The 25,614-nt window shown below is 32.2% G+C and overlaps 3 protein-coding genes across 3 annotated transcripts; 1 reads left to right on the top strand and 2 right to left on the bottom strand.

Annotated features, from left to right (window-relative positions):
- Positions 1–7,627: 7,627 nt before the first annotated feature.
- Positions 7,628–10,958, bottom strand: ACR7 (ACT domain repeat 7). The gene is made up of 7 exons (XM_012231687.4): positions 10,476–10,958; positions 9,870–9,915; positions 9,616–9,730; positions 9,374–9,441; positions 8,706–9,272; positions 8,495–8,599; positions 7,628–8,398 (listed from the first exon to the last, which is right to left on the bottom strand). Exons 1-7 carry the CDS (start codon positions 10,535–10,537, stop codon positions 8,033–8,035), a joined length of 1,329 nt encoding a protein of 442 aa, XP_012087077.1. The 5' UTR covers positions 10,538–10,958; the 3' UTR covers positions 7,628–8,032.
- Positions 10,959–19,048: 8,090 nt separating this feature from the next.
- On the top strand, positions 19,049–21,565 carry LOC105645938 (ATP-dependent Clp protease ATP-binding subunit CLPT2, chloroplastic). Its single transcript, XM_012231686.4, has 5 exons — positions 19,049–19,373; positions 19,463–19,501; positions 19,601–19,710; positions 20,072–20,251; positions 21,273–21,565. Exons 1-5 carry the CDS (start codon positions 19,129–19,131, stop codon positions 21,428–21,430), a joined length of 732 nt encoding a protein of 243 aa, XP_012087076.1. The 5' UTR covers positions 19,049–19,128; the 3' UTR covers positions 21,431–21,565.
- On the bottom strand, positions 21,195–23,454 carry LOC105645937 (MATE efflux family protein). Its single transcript, XM_012231685.4, has one exon. The coding sequence runs from the start codon at positions 23,272–23,274 to the stop codon at positions 21,748–21,750; it is 1,527 nt and encodes a 508-aa protein (XP_012087075.1). The 5' UTR covers positions 23,275–23,454; the 3' UTR covers positions 21,195–21,747.
- Between the last annotated feature and the right edge of the window lie 2,160 nt (positions 23,455–25,614).

Below are 25,614 nucleotides of genomic sequence, written 5' to 3' on the forward strand. Positions count from 1 at the left end.
ACTTTTTTTGAATTAATTAATTATGTAATGGTATGGAGAAAAACTGGAATAACATTTGAAAATTACTAATTTTATATAAGAAATTACCACTTGAACTTAGTGGTGCCCATTGCAAGTCCATGTCAAAAATGGAATCTCGATAAGATGAAACTTAAATATTATTTTTTAATTATATTTTTGAAAAAGAAAAATTAATTAACAAGTTTTAATGGCTATTTCCACTTGACAATTGCATTTTGTTAATGATTTAATATGTATGCTTAATAGAAAATACTGTATTTAGTCAACTTCTTTTTCTTTCCTTTTTTTTTAGGTTATATTAATATTTGCTGACCATTTCAAATATTGAAAGTGAAATATAATGGCAAAAAAAAAAAAAAAAATACAAAGATTAAAAAAAAAATCTAAGCCATTTACATGAAAAAATTACAAGAGGTAATTAAGGTAATTAAGGTGCAAGAGAGGTCAAGATTTGTTGAAATATTAGTCAAATGAGTTGTTGATTATATCTAGGTTAGATCTTGGTGTAAGTTGGACTTCTTGACTCTACTTTAATATATGTAGAGAGGAAGAGAGAGATTCATTCAACAGTGAAAAACCTACTTGGACAGGTATATGACCCTATTTATAAACCAAACTAATAAAACTAAATATTTTCATTGAAACGAGTGTATTTTTGACTATATATTTGAAATAAAATTTAAAAATGATAAAGTCGAAATATTTTTTGAAAAAATATTAATTTAATTTATTTGGTTCATAAGTAGGTCATGAATCTGATCTAAGTAATTTTTTTCCTTTAATCATAATAGTGTTTCTTTGAGTTAAAATACTTATGAGTCAAAGTTACTAAGGCCAAAGCCAAAGAACCCAATATTTGTTTAGGGTTTTGGAGAATTAATAATTAAGAGTCATATTCTTGTCTATTCATGTTTTTGGTTCCTCTTTCTTGTGAACATGAAGAAGCATGGTGGTCTCCTTCTATTATTACTACTTGTACATAGCCTCTTTATATGTATAGCTAAGCTTCTCATCATCCAAACCCAAATTTTGAGGGAGAAAAACTCCAATTCATCTACTTTTTTTTTTTTTTTCTTCTTTAAGAAGAAAGGGATACATAAGGAGTCAAATAGACTAAATTTGTCCCCACTATCTTTGAAATGAGATTGACTAATTCTTGGAACGAGAATCAAACAAATCAAGTAAAGAATAAAGATTCCATGAGATCTCCTCCAATCATCTATTGTTTTGGTGTTATAGATTTGTGAGTTATGTCTTTGTCCTTTTAATTTGTTCTAGTTGTATTGGAAAAGAGTAATCTCTTAGCTCACTTGCCTACATTTATATTGTTATATTAAACCTAATTATTATGATCTCTAACTAGCACTAACAAGAAATATGGAATGGTAGAATGAGATACATAAACTACACACTACCATTTTTACATTTTATTTAAGGAATTATCTATATTTTCATTTCAGACTTAACTCTTTTTTTTTTTTCTTTTTGTCAGAATATTTTCTTGGTTTCGTAAAAGTAAGCTCATTTTCTTTTTCCACTTGTCCCAAATTATAATCCTATTTCTCTTTTTAGATGAGGGTAAACTTTATAATTTTATATTCTATCATTATTTATTATGCATCTCTATCGAAAAATACACTACTATTACTATTAATCAAATCTTAAAACAACTAAAGTAATTATTATTATCTCATATATTAGCCAATTTAAAAATTTTGAAATATAGTTTATTGATATTTAATATAAGGATATAGTAAAAAAATTGAGTAAAAATTATAGTTAACATATTAATTATATTTTCTTAATATGAATGAAAGTAAAATTAGGACAATTATTATTGGGATGAATAGAGTAGAAAAATTGAAGCTTTATTTTGTCTCAATTCTAAAATTTTCTAAGTGACTTGAAAATATACATAATAGATTAATCTAGGTTGTAAGAATCTAGTTATCCTTGTTTATCAATTGGGATTTTTTTTTTTTTAACTAAAAAGCATTACATCAATAAAAATATTTTTGAATACCCTAAGTCGATATTGAAGAGTGTGCCCTTAAGCTAATTAGAGTAAATTCAATCTCATCGCAGGTACATTAGTGGAAATATATATTTTTCTGCAAGTTTTTTTTTAAATAAATCACACAAGTTAAATTATCCACATGATATAAATCAAGGTAAAACCTCGCAACAAAATACAAATAAATTAGTTAATCTTATTATTAATGTTGAAAGCTCAGTATTCATATCAAATATTTTCCAACAAAGAGTTTTTACTAATTTGATAAGTCAATCGTATTGTATAGTTTATAATATTATTTTGACCTATTAAGTTTATTAGTGAATAAAAAATTATTTTAATTTAAAAGAAAAAAATAAAATTCCATTCCTATTTTTTCACTTATTATTATAATTATCTGTCATTTTAATTTTTTACTCGGTAACAAAAAAAAAAAGTAATTAAATCATTTAAATTATACTTTCATAATTTGTTTAAATAACTATTTATCTTGCTTTCAATTTCATAATACTCTTTGTATTAATTTACCACTAAATTAAGAAAGAGAAAAGGAGAGATAGAAAGATACTTTTAGAAGATTGTAAGAAATAATTATTGTTTTCATTTAAATGAGTTGTATGCGGATCTTAAATTAAACATAAAGCGTATGATATATTTAAATAGATGGATTGTACGATGATTATAAAATCTAACATATGTAAATGACTATTTTATCCTTAATATCATAATGAATTACATGGATTATTTGTTAATCAGTTCGGTTTTTTACTATCTAACACAACATGTTAAATTAAAGGGATTGTAAGTAATTCTCAAATTAATTTATTATTCAAACTTGGATCATAAATATATAAATTCTAAACATGTTACTTTTGTGTGTTTAATAAATCATGATCCATTCTGATACCCAGGCTTTTTGAATGGGCTTGTAAGTAATATTTCAGTAGAAAGAAACTGGGCTCAAGCCCAATGTCTGCGCTGGACTTTGTTTTAAGAGTCATATTATTGAGACCCATGGTTACATGGCCTAAAAAAGCTTTATAAAATGGAACCTAGATTAGTTTAATTGGACCCCCATTGTTGAAATTAGGGATTCCGTCAAGTGCCCATCCAACCCTACTCGAGCAACATAGATAAAATCTGTTACACTTAAAGATGTGACTATTTTTACTTTTTAATAAGCCTATGTTTTTTTTAATTTAATCCAAATAAAAAAAAAATAAAAAACTTAATAAAGATAATATTATTATATTGGTGGTCAAGTAGTTGTATCATTTTCAAGAGGAAACAACTCAAGAGACCCTACATATGACATGGAGAACAATAATATGTGCCAAATGACAACTAGGGAAGCCAATTTTTCTTACATCATTTTAAGATTTCTACAAAAACAGACAATAATCATCTTTTCACAAGTCTCTTAATTTAGATATGTTTACTTACTAAAATCGATTATTTAATTGATAGAATATAAATATTTATTAAGGATTTAACCATAATTCATATGTAATATATAATTATATTTTAAAATCAAATATTATTATTTGGATAGAATCATAATAGCATGAGGAGATTTTATTTTTAAAATCAAATATATTTCTTCACGAATACTTTTTTTTTAACTAATTTGATGTAAAAACCGTTAGAAAGAATAAATAAATGTATATGGAAAGAAATTAAAGTGGAACAAATTGACAAAATGAAATATTGCTAATTTGGCTCTAAATTAACTAGTAATTAAGCAAGGTTAGAATATTTGATGACTAATTAATTGAATTAATGGATTATATTCTTGGTACGGACATATAATTAGTTTCTAGAACAACAAAGATTGGAATTAAATTAGAGTAATTTGTACTTTCAAAGGGATAATAATAATAATAAAAAAGAAATGGAATAGGATGAAAAAGGTGATTAAAAGTATGAATAATTAGAAATTTTCATGAAAATAACCAATGAATAACAAAAAGATAATCATATAATTTATAGTTGGGCTAAGAATCTCTTTGGATAGGCCAATTACTGTAAATTAGTGCTTTTGTAAGATTCATCTAATTCTATATACTTTGGATGCTTTGCCTTTCCAATACATTTTGCACAAGCGGGATGTTCAAAGTAGTGTGAAAATAGAAGAAAAGGAAAAGCCAAGAACAAGAATCAAAATTATAAAAAATTGATTCTTGCTTGCAAAAGGAAACTCCTAATACTAAAAACAAACAATTCTCATTACCAGGCAGTAGCTTTGTTGGATTCTTCAGCAAACTAAGATGCTTCCAAAGGAAAATAGTTTTTCATTTGGGAGCTGGCTTGCTAAGCTTAATTTTATAGAGATGATTAGGTTTGTCTTCATTTTTGTCACTGAGCTAATTGATTGCAGAGAATATTACAATCATATTAGGACAAAGTATGCCACTATGTACCTTAATTAATTACTACAACACATATTGATAAAATTAATCACACTAGCTTGTACTTAATAATACAAATTTTAGTGGCCTTCACACACGGTGTATGTAGCGTTAGAAAAGTTTGATATGCAAAAAAGTATTTATAGGGAGAATCAGCCGTAAATCCTTAAATAATATTAACTCATATTGAAAAGTGAAGACTAACTATATTACAGCTGATTGATTTCCAAATTTTACAGTTAGACAATATTAATAATGCATTGTTGTTGGTTAGCTTTATTTATTATTTTTTTTTTTCCATAGTTGTACACAAAGAATATCATCAACAGAGTATGAAGAATAATGGGTTGATCAAAACTGAAAAGCATACATAACATTGGATGATGAAGGCACATGGGAAGGTGTAATTGAAAAGCCAAGTCATGCATAGCTACTAGCTAGTTAGGACTTAATTTAAGGAGATGACTCTTCAAAATCTAAATGGAACAAATGCATATATGGTTTTTCCACTATATATTCTGCTCTAATTGTCTACTTGTATTTCTAGAATGTTTTTTTGTCTGCTTAATTTCTTTCTTTTAATTATAAATTACTTTAATTATCCAAATTATATATATATATATATATTAGATTCGAAATGAAGTTACTTTGGCATAAAGATACGTACTGAAATTAAAGCATTTCTTCAGGATATCATAAAATATATATAAATGCATGCATTTGATGTTATGATTCACATTACCATATATATATATATATAAGATAGGATCTGTTCATTCTATGCAATCCAATCCCATTCTGTGTATATATGGAATATATGTCAAACGTCTATTATTGGGATGATGATAGACCAAAATTTTAAATATTTCTGGCTTTTATATCAATTTAAATTCCTTGTTTTTGCATTGTTCAAGATATGAAATCTCTAATTTATTGTCAATATTGTCAATTGGGGAAAAAAAAGCCAATATTGTCAAAGTATCTCTAATTTATTGCATATTTCTAATATCTCTTCCTGAAATCTCTCTGTAATTATATTCACTATTCTTTCTCATCTTAGGTCCATTATGTAAACCCTATAAATAGACACTCTGTTATATACTATGATTAAGACAATACAATACAATCTCAATTAAAATGTTGAACTTTAAATTTTCAATTATATAATCATCAATTTCTTAGTGGTACAGATCAAATAGTTAATCTCATGTTATGGTCACAACCAATTTGAGAAAAAGAAAATTGAAATCAACCAATTTTTAAACCTAAAATTAAAATTAAAATCCAAATCAAATGGCTTAATTTGAGATGATCTCAATTTCTGATTTTGAGGAACCAAACTTACGGATTCCGAATTGTGGCCACCCCTATCGATTACATATGGAATTGAATTAAAGAACAAATTAACCATTTATCAAAAAGAAGAAGAAGAAGAAGAAGAAAAAGAAGGCTAAAAAATTTGCAGTGTTGCTTTGGGTGCCCCTTCTGAAGGCGGTAAAATTGACATCTTCATAGTGTTCAAATAAGTCTAATTTCACTATCATCCAATATAATATTACTTTTGCCAATTTATGTATAGACATGGAGAGGCATAGCCCACAAAGACTGCCTGCACAAATAAAGAAAGAAAACAATTACATTCTGTATTTAGGGTTAGTTTACGTATTTAGACCCGGTTTATGTGGGTCAGAGACACATGAGTATGTTGAACCGTAAAAGAACCGGTTCAGGCAAAGTATTGACCAGTCGATGCAACAAAATGAGAGAAAAAGCAAAGAAACAGGTTGTATATATATATATATATATATATGAAAAGCAGAGCCAAATAAATATTGTACATAAGATCTTAATTACAGAGATCACGTGAGTTGCCACAGTATGTGACAGTGTCACTTTGTTTTCTCAGTGCCACATTGCCAGCTCAGCTACCCATCTTAACCGGCGGATTTACCGGTTAGATTAGCCAACTATCGTCTTCAACCCCACGATTTAGGGTTAAGTCTGAAAACCTAAAACTAAAAATAAGAAAAAGATACTGTTAAACAAAATTTTGCTCTTTTCTCTATAAGTCAAAGACTCTTAGTTGTACATCACTCACTTCGATCACTTTCAAAAGAATTTGCATATTCTGCTCCTGTGGACCCTCAATTATTTAACAATAACAATAATTCTTATTTTTTAGAAAATTAGGTTTAAGTTTAGTTCATTTACAAATTTTTTATAAAATCGAGCTTCAACAGTTCGCGAACAGCTTAATTCATTTACAGTTCTATTATACATAAAATAATTACAACAAGAACGTTAAAGGTGTTCTTGCACAATAAATCAAATTGCATTTCTGATTATTTCTAAAATTAATATAAGAGTCCAACAAATTGAATACTGATTTTATAATGTAGGTAAAAGAAAAGGAAAAAAAACCAAAAAATGGAATGGAAAATGGTATCTTGAAAGAGAGGGAGAGAATGAGAAAAAACCAAAAAAAAGATGAATCCAAAGCTCACCTGGAACAAGTGAGCAAGTAGTTAGTTTTTAGGATAGACTGAATGTCGGGAGCTGTGTTGTTTTCCTTGGACATACAGAAACATAGTAAAGACAAGTGGCCGTCTCTCTTTCGTTTTTGAATATTTCACTCTTTGACCACTTTCCTTTAAAATAAAACCTAAACCCTACACCTTCAAATTATTATGCTTAATTAATTAATTATCAATCTTAAACTATGATGACGTTTGTCGGTTTCAAAATGTTGAGTCAAATGTTTAAATTATCCACAAAAAAACAAAAAAATAAAAAATCCAGTTAATACCAGTAATGGAATAATATACCAGTATAATCCATTCAATCATTGGCTATTAGAGATTAATTATTGTATTCTAATCTTATTATTATCTAAATTATTATACTTAATCTTCCTCCCATATATAGTCTCAGTTTCTTTTTTTTAGAAGAAAATCAAATGATAAAAGAGGGATTAGGACGGTGGTCGGTGCATGCGGTTCAACCTGCATAATGAGCCTCCAATCTAAACCATACGCGTTATCACCGCCATAAACCATCTGTCTTTTCAATTATTTTTATTTCATCCCATTAAGACTTTTTATCCACCTCTTTAGTGTAGGACCTCATGTCCCCATTTATACCAAAAGAAATCAACTAAACACAAGATTCTAGATGAAGAATGATATAAAAAGAATAACAAGTCAACCATTAAAACTACTATATTAAGAGGTCGTTATGTACAACTGTGAGCTGCGCTGTAAATCAAGAAATTGTTTTCAAATTTCTACCTAATTTTCCTTCTCCTTTCCTCCATTTAAGATCTTCCCTTCAAACTAAGCATCAACTTTCAATACATATATATATATATATAGACGATATGGTGGAGCAGCCCTACAATGTGTCTCTACCTCTATTCGGCCAACCAAACCCAACTACTACTGCTACTACTAATACCACAATCCTTCACCTTTTGCCATATGTACACCACATGCTCAAACCTCAAGCAAAGAATATGCCCACCTCAAAAGAGATGTCATCAACAAATCTTCTTTTTCATTTCTTAAACCAATTTGCCTTTTTGTGTTTCACTTTAAGAATATGATCTAATTAATCCCAAATTGTACAGGTTCTTCCTAAATAGGCTTCCAAGTGATAATAACACCGCCCCGGCAACTCCTACCCCTTGCTCTTCCCTTTCAGCCTCTTCATGATATAACAATGGTGGCAATTCCTTCACTTTCAAATAACTCAATCCAATTTTTTGCCTCACAGAATCGATTAACTTGGGATCTGCAGGATTACCAACTGCATCCGTTACATAAAATACATTTGCAGCCATTTCACTCGTGGTGGATATCTCAGCTCTTGTGACATTGAGACCATTCTCCCTAAACGTTCTAGTCACATCTGCTAAAAGGCATTGCCTATCAGGAGTACATAATTCTAGCATTACACCCTGCAATTAATACAAAATATTCCCATTAATATTTGCAAAATACACATAATAAATCATAATAATTTCAAGGACATCAACTTGGAGTAAAAGAATTACCTCAGAGGCTCTTCTCTCAACTGCAGCTTGTAAGCATAAGATCACTCGCTGCCTTTCAGGCTCTGAACTAATTGGGGTTCCGTCTGTGTGTTTGATGTAGAATTCCTGAAACAAAATTAGCACATAAAAATCAGAACGTGAAGATCTAAAAATCAACAAAACTAATTTCATCAATAGAAATCAAATTAAGAGAATTCATATGAACATATACCAGATAAGCTCTGTCCCCAGCAGTGTTGATTGTGGCATGAAATACAACATAATCCATGTCTGTCAAGGTGCAAACAACATCGAACAAAAGTTTCATTCGATCCTTACACTGAACATTAACAACCGAATAGCCTTTCTCTAGCCAATTCTGCACAGTCACTAAAGGAGAATCAGCACTAAGCCTCAAAATAGGCTTTCTCTCGTAGTCCCTATCAGAAAACATCATTTGATGCAATCTTCTCTCAGTATGTGTGACTGCCATAGATACAGATGTTTTTGCACTTCTAATGTCATTATGCCCTTTAAGAACATTCCTCAAACGAGCCTCAATTCTATCAATTTGTTGTGAGTCCTCAATTGGGGACCCTGAATTGCAATCTTTTACATGAATTAGTGAAGCAATTCGTCCATTATGAGTCCAGACTTTAGCCTTTACCACATCACATTGCAGGTCAGCTAACACTGCAAAGACCTCTGATAGAAGGCCAACTCTGTCGGTACCAGTTAGTTCTAACGCTGTCAAACCGTTAAAATCATGGGTTCTACCGTAATGAATTGTTCCAAGTGACTGCAATGCACAAAAACATGAAACGTCATCAGTTATCTCAAGAAAATACACGTTATAAAATTATAAAGACGTCATAAATTGCTTTTAAGCATGACAAATACCTGCTCAATATAGTTAATAACGCTTTCATCTGTCAATTTATTTCCGTTCAGATCAGTCACATGGAAAACTGCAGAACAAAGAGAAAAAATAAACCCAGAAAATATTATTAGCAGAACACTCGAGAAACTCTGGTTTAATTCAAAGAAGCAAGACATTGCTAACTGCACTATCTTACAGGAGCAAATTAGCAAGGAATTAAAAAACAAAAAAAAAGAAGTTGGTTTTTTAGTTGAATTCTTACCATCCATGAACCACCTTCCATCGGAAGAGATGTAAGCTTTTTTAATCGAAAGGTTCAGATCTGTGAGAACCTGAACAGCCTCAAGCAATATCCCATGTTTCCTGGCACTGTCAACCTGCAAGAACAAGCAAAGGAGACTTTTAAGTCAATATTTTTGAACAAATTAGAAGGAAACTTAATATGCGTTTAGTCAATTCTTTTGACATTTCTGAAATCTGATTTGTAGGTACTTTGTGGTTTCGTGGAAGGGTTACCTTGACAAGAGTCGCAGTGGGGCAAACGGCATTGTCGATCACGACCCTGTAAAAGCAGGAAAGGTCAAGTCAGAAGAATTACTTTTACAAGGGAATTTAAATTCCAAGTTAAAGGAATGATCTAGAGATGAAACTATGTTTTTACATGGTAGAAAACAAGTGTGAAGTATTTATCAGACATCATTGAAAACTTCTGTTAAAAGTCCAAGGTTAAATCGTAAACTTCTCGGAAATCAAAAGAGAAGCCAAACAATTATTTTAAAAACCAAATAATTTGAAAAAATTAAGTTAGGTATGTTCATAACTAAGGAACACAGAGTTAATTTTTGTGAAAAATTAAAAAATGGAAGGATATCAAAAGATGAGATCTCATATACTCAATATCTGTATGGGTTAGGTAAGTAATTTCTGGAGAACAGACAACAGAGATTTCGGTGTCAGAAATTTTAGTTTATTCAAGAAAAAGTACTCTTAAACCCATGAATTTACCAAGGAAAAAGGGAAAGAACAAAATAATAACAATTGTTGATCGCCATTGAAGAAATAAATCCGAACCAGGAGTTACAATATTGTGGCTGAAGAAAGTGAATCTACATGAAAACTAACCTGGGAGTGGTCATCCTATACACAAGCTTTTCGTACTCATCCAAAGACGCACTCCACTCCATAACTATTTCTTCTCTTCTTTTCCTTCAATTTCAACACCAGGATAAAAACAGAACCAGACTGAGTGCTAAAAATAGAGGTACTTCCTCTCTTACTCTCGCCTTTAAGCGGATTAGCCAACAAATAATTCAACAAACGACGAGATATTCAAAGACCCAGCGTAGACAAACACAGAAGAGCCCGAAAAATAACGATCTCTTCAAGCTGTTATCAAACAAAGCCAAAAGCCAGATTTTCTTAAAACTCTAACTTATCTGTCTCCTTAGTCCAAATCGCCATTAACAATCCCTACCAAACTCAACTTCTTTTCTTTCCCTCTTCTATTTTTTTTCCCCCCTTTCTGTCTCTTTCTCTCCAAGGAGTTACGATTTTCTCTCACTAAACTCTCTCAAGCGCAAAGCACGCCTTGTTCTTAACTCTCCTTGCCCTTGTGCCTCTCCCTTTATATATTTTATTTTTTTATTTATTTTATTTTTATTTTAAAATATCGAAACCTAGCCACGCCTAGAAGGAAAGACGGGGTCACATGGCGTGACTAGCGCCTGCCCGTAGAGACTTCTATGCCCTCTCCTTAACTTGAGGTCAACCAAATCGAATTGCCACCTGTCGATCGAACACCCAATCAAGGTTGTTCGAATTTCCAGCTCGGATTCCACGTGTGTACTTTTTGTGTCCTTTGCGTGCGATCAACTCAATGGGAACAAGGCTTCTGTTTCATTCTTGATGAACGGGAAGGGTTGTTCCACGTGGCATTCTAGGTGGCCCCAGCATTCTTTTCGCTTGGTTATTAAGTTGAGATTTGCCGACTCGGATTTATGACGTCTACAAGTGACAACAACTCACCCCCCAACCCGCTCCTATCTCGGCTTTTTACTTCTCACTTTTTCGCCGATTCGATTGTATTTTTCGGTGTCCTTGATCTTTACACTTACTTATAACTTTTTTTTTTTTCTTTTCACTTTTACCCTCCCGATTTTCATTAAAGTTCTTAATCCAAATGGTCAATTCTGTCCTTCCATCTCTATACATGATAAATCATCGGATTCATCGCTACTTGGACAGGAGATTTGCTTTTTGAAAAAAAAACAAAAAAACATGCTTTGATCAACTTGCATTGTTATTATTTGTGTTTACAATGTGGGAGGGGAAATTAGTCATTTGAAAGATGGTTTCACGTGATCGTATTTAATTGGTCGCGGCATCAAACGGCTCGCATGGACTTAGACGTAGTCGTGGAGGCACGCTTTCGGACTTATTATGTTTCTCTTTGGGCGCCCCCTAGATGAGTGACCTCTTAAATTGCCATGACTGTGACACGTGTCGAACTTATGAGCAGTGTCAACTCCATAATATGCTGTCACGAACCCCATATAAGTGTAACAACGTGGGCCCTACAAGTTCTGACAATCACGTGCAGGATTGTCAGAGAACACGTAGTCGAGTTGGTCCGTTGTCTCTCGCACCTCAATTAAACACTCTTTTTCAAAATAATAACAGTAACAACTAACGATAGATAACTATTACTCTCCGTTGTCACAATGATCGGTACCGTTCACCTACACCATCAAGCCACGTGGCGTTTAATATATCTAAATTTTTGCGACGTGGCTTTGCTACCAGAAACGGAAAATTAACGGAAGGGTCTATCTTAACTTACCAACTGACAGGTGTAGCAGTTTTAAAAAAAACTACTCGAGCCATATATGACATAAAGGTAATAACTTCTGCCGGCGGATTTTTTGAGTGCTTTTGAACTAGGCGTGGCTTATGCTATGTTTGGAAAAAGGTATGAAATAAAATAAAAGAGGCGGTAAAATAAGGATTAAAATGATATTATTGATTTTACTTTTTTATTTTGTACTCATTGTTTGAATTGATGTGAAGTAATTTCATTATTGTTATTATTAAGTATGAATAGTGATATTTAGAAGGAGAATCGTATAAGAAAAAATAAATTTATTTTATACTTTTTTTATTATTTTTACCCAAACTAAATAAAATAATTTGAAATTTTTAGTACATTTTCACCTTTTTTTTACATCTTCTCATATTTTGCATCCATCCAAATAAAAGTTTAAATTTGTCTCACGCTTTGGCGGGAAAGGAGTGAGGTTCCCGCCAAATCGGACGGCGGTGGGTGATTGGGTGGGGAGGGGGCCAAGTCATCACGGGGAAATATCCACATCGATAAATGTAAGATAAGGGCCCAGTTTTCTTTTCCGTTTATTGACGTGTAAACTACGTTGGTCGGGGGGGTTGGTTGTGCGTGCGGGCGGGTAAATTTGTTGGGCGAATAATTCGAAGTTAAAAATAACAGGGGGCCAGGGCCAACAGTGTAGTGGCCTTTGCACTGTCGAAGGGGCCGTGTACGAGGTGCTGACAAGAGAGAGTGGAAAGCCATGATGACACGTGGATGACAGCTCAGACGTCGGTAACTGGGTCCCCAGTGTCATAAAACCTTTATCTTATTTTAATTTGTTTTTTTATTTTGGAAATCCCGCCCTGAGGCTTTGCTTTATTAATGACTTTTGGCGCCAAATTCGAAACCTCATTCACATTTGGAAACCAGGGGCAACAGCATTACTTTGGAGTTGGGATTGTATACAGCGGCGCCGCACATCTCTCCGTGAGACACTGGAGGCATGTTTTCATCTAATTAACGTGATTAATTAATTTAATCTGGAAAATCTGGAGTATGATTTTGGGCGTGAATTTGGACTTGTTTCCCAATTACTAGTAATTTAAAAATACAATAATTAAGGTAATTTTATTTTATGGTTTTGTTTGTGTAAAATGGAATGCATGTTTCTCCTGGGTCCCATATAAGGAAGATTTACTGGGTCAGGAGATCTTGGCCGTCAAATTAGGTTACTGAATTAAAGAATTTGTACAAAGTTTGGTCAAAGTGGATGCATGTGAATGCAAAACCCAACACACACCACATGGCTCGGACGTGTAGCTACAGGCTACAGCGGCAGTAGTGCTCCTTTCCTTAATAAGTGTTCGTTTTGCAAAAACATACTAACAATTAAGGAAATAATTAAAAGTCATTTTAATATCGCTAATACTTTACTAAACTGTCATTCTAGTAATGATAAATTTAATTCATTACTTAATTAAAGTAGAATAGTATATTTCAAAATTAAAAAAAAAATAGACATTCTAAAACAATTGTATACTGCTTACATGTATATCAATTTTTGTAAATACGGTGTTTATATTTTGATAAAAAAAAAAATACTATTTTGTTTCAACAACAATGTTATGGACAGGCAATGCTGCAATATAGACTGCGTGTATATCAAATTGACTGAACAAAGGTTTAAAAAGAAAAATATACAAATTAGACTTTTCAAATTTTGAAATAATGAATTAGCTATGGTCAATATGAAATCTTTCATTGGTGTGAGAATATTGTTGACCAAGGAAACTTTGTTGACGTTTTGATTATAAAAATGATTAGTTGATTACTAATAAACGTTGTATGTTAAATAACGTTTTTTTTTTTTTTTTATTTATACAAGTAGCCTTTTTTTCCACAAATAATTATATTTATTCACGAATAATCATGTCTATTCATTAACAGTTACGTCTGTATGAATTGGTGTCACTTAATTTCACTCAAATTTTAGAAGGAAAATTTAGAATTTGCTGTATACAAATTTCCAAAATTTTCTTATATTCTAAAGAGTATATTCCCATGTCCAAGACAAAGATTCTGGAAGCTTCAGAATTCGAAGAGCAACGCACCGTTTTGACGCATTCAGATGGCTCTAAGTATTATAATTACATCATGAGACTAAAAAAAACAACAACGTAAGCGTAAAGCAAAGTGTGTTTGGCCTCTTCCCAACTCATGGCTTGCATTGCAAGTCTGGTTTCTAACTGCTCTGTTTTTTAATTTTAACAAACCACACATAGATTTGACTTCATCACTCACTGACCCACTCTTTACCAACCGGTTCGGTTTAACTAGTAAGAACACAGGTCTCGGCTTAAAGTACAATATTTTTAAGTGTTCGTGTTTTAAGTATATGCTAATTCTATTTTTGGTTTTATCATGTTTTGATGAAACTTTGTTATAAAAGAAATTATTTGACATAAAACATAGGTTTATATGTCAGATATTGTTTTGTTTGTTAGAGGAATTCACTCAGAGCATTCAATTCATAGTAATACGTAATCATAAGTAGAGCATTTCCATATTTAATACGCAATTAATTTTCTTCAATCAAAAGGAAATTTTGATCAATTAATATTTTATTTTTGTAATCTTTATGGATTTTTGTTCAATTTGATAGTACTTCCTTGTATTGAAAGTTCAACTTCACACGCAATGCTTAAGCACTACTCAATTAAAAGCTATTGGCTATTTATTTTCTTTTATCTAACTTTAATGGAGAATATACTCTACAGCATAATGATTCTTTGATTTGATCGGTACGTGTCTATTGTGTGATATTAGGCACGGGTTCGTATCAATAGGAATTTCAAATTTTAAATGATGTAAATACAGTTTATTTTTATTGATCTAACCGTTTATAGATGTAAATATCGACAATCAAGCAAAAATAAATTTGTGGGTATTATCCAATTCTATTGCTCGATAGCTACGGAATTTATTATATAAATCAATATAAAATACATAATTATGAATAGACATGTAACTTTCAGGTGGATGTTGTTTATCTGGAATTTTGGCTTTTTTAAATATGTAATTGTGGCTAAGAAAGGTGGATTAAGCGAATGTGAAAAAGAGAGATGGATTGAAAGGGAGTTGTTAAATCAATTCAGCCAGCTGGGGGGAAATGGTAGTTAGGAAGGAAAGCTTTCAATTTTGTGCTGTGACAGAAGAAACTACTGAAATGTAATATCAAAGAAAATGACATTATTTTTGACATTCGAGATTATGGGCATAGGGGGACTTTTTAGCTCCCCTTTGAGAAGACATTACATCTCACTTAAATTAAACATATCATTACCAAATCTAAACAATCCCCACCACTATTTTTTTTCTTTTTCTTTTCTTTTTTCTGATTTGATCATTAATTTCTTTTGTTGGTTTGTAATTGAACCTATTCGATTGTGAAACCTTTATAAACACCTCCATTGATCTTATCTGCTTTATAGTCTACTAATAGTTTGACATATTTAGTCGGCTTGCTAAATATCGCGAAATAATACTAAATTAATAACAACTCATATGGTTGAGAGATTCAAATTTAAAAACTTCACATTGATTGAAAATAGTAAGAGTGAGTAAACTGTCGATTTGATTCAAATCGAGCAGAATCAGTTAGTTCAATTGGTTTTAATTGATTTACCATATCAACTTGGTTTTAAATCTAACTGATTAATTTACGTGAGACATAACAAAACTAATAGTAACTTTAGTTCAAACCGATTAAATCCGATAAACTGAACTTCTTTTGAATAAATTGACCTAATCGAACTGGATCGGTTGATTTTTTTTGTTGACTGGACGATGGTATTGCATGCTCCTTGTTGAAAGCACTCAAATTGAAATCTTTCACTATTCATATTTTTATAGAAAGTGAAAAGATTAATCAGACAATATACATCATTAGCAGAATTTAAACATGTAATGATGAAGTTCCTAAGAAAAATCTTTTAAATAGGGTAATCAAATTGCATCAATTAAAAAAAGAAAAGAAAAACATTAACCAAAACAAAAATTAGGCATGAAAATGACAGTTGCACTGCTGTAGCTAAGAATTATTAAAAATGAAAAGGATTGCAGTTGGGTTGTTCTTGAAGAAGCCATGATCCTTGTGGTGTTTGAACTTCAATTTCAGCGAACCACATTATTAAGATCATGCTGTGCGTGAGTAAACCCTAAGCAAATATCAATGCGAACATATAACTGCTGTGGTCCTTTCAACTTTTCATTACCAATAGAGAAAATACGTCGTGAGAATCATTAGAAAAATAACACCAAAAACCAATTTAATTTGTAGTTAATTCTACTAATTAAGATTTATTGAGGGATTATTATCGTCATGCTTTTGTCAGAACTCATAATTAATCTGTGAAGAGAAGAATTAAAATTACTCATGATTGCACATGCTTTGACCTTGTATTTTAATTTATCCAATCATGTGTCCACTGTTTAAATTTTGTGACCCTAAAAAATCTTCTTGTAGCTTAATTACTCGACAAAGCTAATTAATTTAATTAAGAAAAGTTAAATTTGGTACAAAATTGAAAAAGTTACTTTTGATCACAATCTCTGAATAGTTGGAATATAATTAACCTAAAGTTATTTTTCAAAAAAAAAAAAAAAAAAAAAACCTAAAGTTGGAAAAAATTATTATGTCCTAAGTCCTAATTATGTTTATTAATTCTTCAATTTGGATTCTAATTAATACTAATGACTTTTTCTTGTTTGAACGTTATGGTAAAACGTCGGTGGGTGGATACAACAACTGCAGTTAATAGTATATTATTTAAAAAGGAAAAATAAATTATAAGCAAGGGAATTTGATACGAGAATTTCTCCATTGACTTTTGTTAACAGTATCAAACCTTATTTGTTAAAAAATAAATAATTTTACCATTATTCATAAGCAGATCTGAACCACATAACTTGAATTCCATCCCAAAAAGAGGAAGATGAAAAGAAGTCAAACGTATAAGAAACGGTACACTGGAAAATAAAGGGTAGGGTCCTAATAAGTCATTCCATACACAAGATCATATACGGTGTGTGCCTGCACAGATTACTCCATAGTTGAGATTGAGAGTTGTATTTTCTTCTTGTCTTATACTAAAAAACTTTATAACCTTCTACTTTGACTATCCTGATTCACATTCTCTGTTAGGCTGTTAGCCTCCACAATTTAGTGCAAGAAAATCAGACGGACCAGATATGGCCAGAAAATATATCAATCAAATGTCTTACTGATCTATGTGGGCCACAGTATGTAGAAGAGCCAGTTTTTTTTATCAGGAAAGAAGAAAGGAGCCCACAAGAGAGCTGCAAAGGTTGACAACTTCTTGTGAAACTAGTAATTGCAGAAAGAGATATTTTGAACAGAATCATGATAAAAATAAAAGTGGAATGTGATTTTGTCTTTGCAAATATTGAAGCTTTGATTAATATAAAGTAATTGTCCCTTAAAAGATTTGTTTGTTTGTTAATTAGGTTCTTCTCCCATATGTTGCCAAATCACCTGCCACTGCAATTATGCTACTAAATATGTTATGTTTTGTTAGAAACTTTTTTTTTTTTTTTTTTTTTTGAAATTGGATTCCCACTTAAAAGTTTAAATTTGCAATCCCGCAACTAAAACGTTATTTCTCTAAGTTAATTGTCCCATTAGTCTTCTCATTCATATGTAATTGAAATCTCTCGACTATAAGAGTTTTCACCGGTTTGATGAATAAAAGAAGGTGGTACCTATATTTGTAGCTTATAATATTATTTCGACTTGTGGGATCTCTAGTTAATAAAATAAAAAATATTACTGTTTTAAAAGAATTTGTAATTTGGTACAATTATATTAAAAGTTGAATATTTGTCCCCGTAATGTAGGAAATTAAATATTCAAATTATGGTTATTATGTTATATTTTAAAAGATCAATTTATAAGAGGGCTGTAATGTTAATGGATACAGCTTCTGATGAATAACAAGTGGAGTGGTGTACTGTACTCTTTCAAAAATAAAAAATAAAAACAAGTGGAGAGGAGTGGTGGTGTAGATGGCTTTAGGGAGAAACCCGGTGCTTGCTTATTACATTTAGAAGGTAATAGAGGTCTAAAAAAGATATTGCAGAAACATGCTTTGTCTGCCTTTAAAACGGAGAGAAGGGGACAGCAAGACACCCATGTCGTGTAGGAAATTAGACATTGGTTGAGACGCTAAATATTCAATTAGGCTCGTTAATGACTGATTTTCTGAAAAATAAATTTTTAAGGAAATTACTATTAAGAAGTATAATTTGTATATATTTAATATGCAAATCAACTTTTTAGAAAGTAAATTGCTCTCAAACTACTAATTACAATAATATTTATAGTATAAATTGGAGTAAAGTTAGATAATAGGATAAATTGGTAAACTCGTTACACTTAACTAGAAAAGTGTAACTTCCTTAATTATTTTTAAGAAACTTACTTCTCTTGTGTAAGGGAAATTTAATGATCTATTTCACAAAAAGTAAAACTGATAATACAGATCAAATACAAACACTTTATATAATTTGGGGGAAATTTACTTCGTCTCATTCAACATCTCCTAATTAAAAAAAAAAAAAAAATATTTACTATCCAAGAAGCTGTTGGCTCGACTCGTTTATAGTGCAAGAAGAGGTAAGGTAAGGAGAATCCCCTTGCCAAAAAGGACCAACCAAGGCCAAGCTTGGGCTATTGAATTTTAGGGTTTCTGTTGTGGGTTTAATAATCCAATATCACAGTGTTGAATGGACATTTTTGACCCAAATATGTGAAGCCCAAGCTCCTGGGCTTGTTTTACAAAACACTAACGCGAACACGATTTCGCTGGACGTCTTTCCCAATCTACAATCCACGTTTAGTGCAAGCGTCGTCCAACTGTACAGAGCTCGCAAGAGATGGCTGCTCAATCGCTGGCCAATCTTCCATGGACAACCCAAGCAATCAGGCATTCCAATCTTCAAAAAACACAATCCAAATATCATCTACCGCACTCTTTTAAACCCTACACTTCAAAAAACCTACTATGGTTAGGTGCTACCACCATACACAAGACCAATCTTTCTTTCCAATCCACAAATCCCAGACATCAATCACTGGCTCGCCGCCCCATCTCCGCCACGGTGTCCAGCCTTCCAACTGCGTATTTTGGCTATTTCCCATCTTTAATTTCCCTTTATTTAATAATTTCCTATTTTCAGAGGACTAAATTGTAATTTCAGGTTTTTGCAGGAATCCAGAGAGATTTGCTTCTGCTGAGAAAGTTCCCAAGTGAGTCAATTTTAGCTTGGTTTGGTTTTGTTAAAATGTTTGTTGCGTTTTGGCTTAGAGTGAGGTTTTGTTGACACTGGGTGTGGCTGAAATTTTTAGGTGGTCATGGAGGGCAATAAAGGCATTTGCTTTGGCTCAATTGGAAGCTAGGAAGCTCAAGTATGCAAATACTGGGACTGAGTCTCTTCTTATGGGCGTCCTGATTGAAGGTAGTAACAAATTTTGCTCATCTCAAGCTTTTCGTTTTCTAATGTCAATTTCGAGTGAATTTTTTTTAGTTCAGTTCACCGTGTTCTGCAAAAATAGTACAAATAATGGACTTGCAGACTATCCTACTAACCCCGCATGGTGGAATTTAAGTAGTTTCTGTAGCCTCCAGTCAATGTCATTCGCATATTGCAAACTATATATGTCTACTACTAACTTGCATTGGTTTTACTTCATACTTTTGTGTTAGTTTATTGGTGATATATTGAAAGAACAGGTGTCCGATATCTTTTAGATGAGTTATTATGTAAAGATTTTTATTGATATCCTTTAATGTGAAAATTCTTCTTGTTTGGATTCTAGGGACTAGTCTAGCTGCAAAGTATTTGTGGACAAATGGAATTACTCTTTTCAAAGTGCGTGAAGAAACTATCAAGTTACTTGGAAAGGCTGACATGTATTTTTTCCCACCTGAGCAGCCTCCCTTGACAGAATCAGCTCAAAGAGCCCTTGACTGGGCTGTTGAGCATAAACTAAAATCAGGTAAGTGCAGCTAATTTGTGCATTGTTCTTATACTTGTTTTTATTCCAATGCTTATTATTATTATTATTATTATTATTATTATTATTTTTTAATAGAAGGTCTTGAAAACATAGGCTATGGCTTTTCTAGGAGGTTATTGTAACCCTGATAAGTGATATCCTAAACACGCGAAACCATTATTATAATTCTAGAGCTTATATAGTAGCTAGTAATGCAATTAATCTCTGTTGTAAGATTGGAGGATAGGGGATTGATCTGTCATGAATGACCGAGAGAGGAACCATGACCAATCGGCCATGAACGATTGTGTTAAGGTTCATGAACTGTACAATGTTGAAGGAGTAGAGGGTCATGGATAATTGAGAGAGGAACTGTACAATTGTAGGATATTCTTGATTGTAGCTTCAGTATACGAGTTTTCATGGTGAAAGATATGGAAGATTGGAAATGAGTTTGTGGATTGATTTGGGTGGTTAGGATTTGTGTGATTGGTATGGAGCGTGCAAATAGGCAAAAGAAGAGATTGAGCATGTTGCAATCTGGTGTCCTTTTGAATTGAATCAATGTGGATTGTGGAGCCTACAGCAATTAATTTTTCATTCTGAAACCTAATTTGAGCGCGAGGTGCAATAAATATCTCTAAGCTGCATTTTAGGATATGCTTGTCAAGAAGTTGAAACTAGGTTGCAATTGCAACAAGTTGCAAATGCAGAATGTTTCTGTGTATTAGGCTGTTATGTTAAATTGAAGCTTTTTCAGTAAGTTGCAATCAGTGATTCACAATGTTGTGCTAAGATAATTCTTGGGTGCAAGTGTTCATCTATTGAGAAGTGTTCTGCTGTTTGACCAGTATTTATGTTGATTGGCATAATTATTCTGTTTAATAACTCGTCTGAATTTCAAGCCATAGTTTCCTGAAATGAACTTTCATGGGAAAGGGCATAAAAACAGGGTTTAGGTGTTTATACGGCATGCAAAGATAGAACACTCACTTTTAACTAATGTGTCTCTTGATTACAGGGGATAGTGGTGAAATTACAACAAGTGATATGCTTCTTGGCATTTGGTCAGAAGTGGACTCCCCAGGTCACAAAGTACTGGCTGCACTAGGCTTCAATGATGAGAAAGCAGCAGAGCTGGAGTCTTTGAGTTCTGGACCTGGGTTTGTAGATGGATAATGCCTTCATTTTTCTTCAGGAGCAGTGAGATTCTTTATAATCATAGGAGTACAAAGAATTGTACGTTTGTGTGTTTCAACTGAAATTGCAGATCCTATCATTCTTGCACGAATAAAAATCTTTTTAACATTTGTATCTTCTGCGGGCTAAGTTATTTTCCGTGGAAAATATCCAGCTGATTGAACGCCGAAAATGCTGAATCTTCTCATGGTACCCTCGCCATGATAACTAATGTTTCATTCCATAGATGAATCTATCGGATGAATTAGGATATGATTATAACATACCAAAACGAAACAAATGTTTCCAAGTTATTCTTATACATAAGCACTGTCAACTGTATCACTAGTTTTATGATTTTCTCTGTCTTGAATAGTCTCTTCCATGTTACTGGCTAGTTTTTGTGCTTTGCCAGCTTCTACATTCCAGTCAATCTTCATAATAAACACCACTAACAACATCAAGCAAGCTGCCAACCCAACCAGGAAACCTAACAGCAACCCCCCAAGCCCAAGTCCAGCTTTAAAGGCTAAAAGCACAGCTACTGGCAAAGCAATTAAATAGAATCCACCAACATTTGCGTACATACCCAACCATGGCCTGGCAGTTCCTCTCGCGATTCCTCCACAAACTGCCAGAGGAAAGTTCACCACTTCTATCAACGCCATTAGCAACATCATCTTCGTTACACCTCTTACAATGCCTTTGTCATGGCTAAACAAAGGCCCCCATATACCTCTTGCTCCTACCATCACCAACGCACCAATGCAACCTGAAACCGAACTCACCGCCAGTGAAACATTAGCTGAGCGGTAAGCAGAGCCTGCTTGATTAGCCCCAAGCTCATTTGACACACGAATTGAAGCAGAAGTGGCTAGTGAAAGCATTACAGAGAACAGCAAGTAATCAAAGTTCAACACAATAGCTAACACTCCTACTGCTTGCTTTGCATTCGACAATCGCCCAGTGAGCAAGACTAAGATCTCCCAACACCACCATTCAAGGCAGCTGGTTAGGCAGCACGGTCCGCAAAGCTTTAGCAACCTTAGCCAGTCTTCAACTCCTTGGTCTAACCATCCTCCCTCTTTCCACTTCCCTCCTTTACTATTTTCCTTCACCAACACATATAAAGCTAGTAAAATCATTACTATAAGATCAGTTATCCATATAGCCATGGGTATTCCCTCAAGACCCCTGCTTTTTACGAGGAAAATATTTATGGGTATGTGAAAGGCTAGGCCTAGAGCTGAGCTAAACATTATAGGAATTGTCATACCTTGTGAACTCAAGTAGGCTTTGAGAGGACAAAGTAAGCAAGTGATTGCCAAGTCAGGGAGAAGATATAAAAGGTAGGTTTTTGCAACAAGTGAAATCTCTTGTTGTTGGCCAAAATGGATTAGAATTGTCTCGACATTAAGCCACAAGAAAGATATAGGAAGAGTTGCTAATAGCAACAAGAAAATTGTCATGATAAGGGTTTTGTGTAATAGCCTAAAATTTTTAGCCCCATAAGCTTGACCACAGATAGGTTCCATGGCACCACATAGCCCATTTAAGACAGAGAAGCCAGTTACATTAGCAAAAGTGAAGCCAAGAGTGCCTCCAGCTAACCGGAGCTCTCCAAGCTGGCCTAGGAAAGCCGTTGTGATCACTATTTTTGCGAACCATGTCAAATTCATTGCTAATAAAGGAAGGGCTATAGTCCGTTGTGTTTTTAACTCGGAAAATAATATTTGCATAAGCTTTGTTGAACATTTTTGTTTGATTAGTGATGGTGGTGGAGAAGAAGATTGACATGTATTGTCAAATGGGTTCACTTCAAAATTTGATGTTGGGGTAGACATTTTGGCTTAAGCAAAACGGAATGGTAGAGTAATACCCAATATATATATTTTTGTTGATAAGAAACTATAGTTTCTTTTTGGGAAGTTTAGATAACAGAAATCAATTTTTAGTGCATGGTTTCGTGAATGCGTTAGTTTCTAAAGCAGCAAAGTGTGGCTTTTTGGTCTTAACCAATTAAGGGAGAGAAGAGTTGATGGTGGATTTATAATGCGTGATGACAATGCAAAGGGCCATATCATATTTATCATGCTTGCTCCTTACAGATTACTTAATTATATATAACATTATAATTAAGATATTCATTTTTATTTTAATGTGTTATTCCTTTATAAAAAGAGATAAAAAGAGGATTCTACTGCTACTATTTATATTTCTACTGCTTTGCATATACTAATATTTCTGCAGATGCAATTCTCATTACTTTTACGAGGCAAATTCCTTTCAACTGGACAGAATATCTGAAAAATGAAAAAGTAGTTCATTTTTGAGTTTCATGATTTTTAAGTTTTTATTTTTATTTTTTATCAAAATTCGAATGCTTAGCATCTTCCAGAAAGTCATGCATGGGATGCAAGATCATACTTAAAAGAAGATAAGAATCCATACTCATTAGTCATAGAACAAATTATGGCTACTCGTAAGACAAGATAACCTGGGATTCTTGGTCGGTTTGATCAGCAAAAAGAAAACCAGTTCTTGTGTGTGAAGAGATTCTTAAAATGCTTTGAAGGGTTAATATTAATTCTTAGATTTTTAGTTAAGTAAAAGGTGTTTAGTAATAATTAGTATGTTGTCCTCTATGCCATTTAAAGGTGGCTAATGGGCTGCAAGGTTCTGTAACTGTATATGAGTATCTGGGCCAACCATATCAAAGCTTTTCCTTCATTATTTTTTTTTAAAGGTATTAATAATTGATGTTCTTACACATCTTTTCATTTTTGTCACTTTCACTTTCTTAAAAAAAAAATAAATAAATAAAGTTCCATAACATGCTTAATTATTTGTGCTAACAGTATCATCTATATCTTCCAATTTAAAGGAAGAAAAAATAAAAAGAAAAAAAGAAAAAAATTCTTTAGTATGATTTTCAAATTGGCCAAGAATAACAAGTTAGTTAAATTGGAGCATATGCCTATGCCAAATTATGTTTATCTGCTGAGGAATAATTCAAAGTGCACTACTCTTCCTACTTAGATGCCTCTTTACAAAACTCTATCAAGTTTAAATTTAAATATAAATAGTTTTTGGATATCATTTTGAGTATTTTAAGAGTAACAAATGATATTTTTTTCCAATGTTATCTTTGTTTATATTATATACAATAATTACATTCATAAATTACTCTTAGTTTTGAGATAAAAGATAATTTATTTGGTTTTATTATAATTTAGGGAGAATTTATTGCTCTTTAATTTCCATACGAAAACCTTAAACCACGACAGAAAGAGAGTTTATGTTTACATTTATACATCCATATTATGGGTCGAAGGTATCTATTGATTTCATATCTTCTGTTTTTGACATTTCTGTCTTAATTTACTCATATCTTCCTTCCTATCATAACTCTTCTAATTGGTCCATATAAACCGGTTCTTTTTGTACTTTTCCAAAATACAATTTTCACAAACTTCTTCCATTCTGCCTATATAATCATATGATTTTCTCAATTAACATTAATTTTTGAGACTTAAACTTTAAAATAGATTAATTAGTGGAATCATCAATCTTGAGTGGGCATCAAATTAAAGATACGAATCAAATTAGTTACTTGTACATGAAATGAAATTCCATATTGATTTTCTATACTCAGTGTTATAATCAAAATGAAGATATAAACAAATGTGTGATCTTGAAAACTAGGATGGAATAATGTGATTCTAGCTAGCTAGATATGGTCTTTAAAATGCTACTTTCGGGTAAAGAATGTACTAATTAGAATTAGAATCGTATGATAGAATTATGACTACGAGACTGCTAAAGTGTACTGAAGTTACTCTCGGTAATTTCAATTAAGCAAACCTGTTTAGCTACACAAATTAGTATTAGAAGTTACTTAGATCTAATGTGGTTTTTGGATATATATAGGTAAAAGGGCTAAACATAAATAAACTTACTATTGAACTTTACAGAAAAATTATTATGATAATCCTAGTTTTATCAGAGAACTATTCTATCGTTGAAATTATGAATTTTGGTAATATTTTACGGTTTCTCATATCAGTAATAATAAGTTTTAGTGTTTTTGACATTTGTGTGTAAAATCTTTACTTGATGTGTTTGTAGCATAATTTTTTAAATAAAAATTTTCATATTTTTCAACTATTTAACAAATATTTAAT

Source organism: Jatropha curcas, chromosome 4 (genome assembly GCF_041381405.1).
Source record: "Jatropha curcas cultivar XTBG-Jc1 chromosome 4, XTBG_Jcur_1.0, whole genome shotgun sequence".
In the NCBI taxonomy this organism is placed as follows: Eukaryota; Viridiplantae; Streptophyta; class Magnoliopsida; order Malpighiales; family Euphorbiaceae; genus Jatropha; species Jatropha curcas.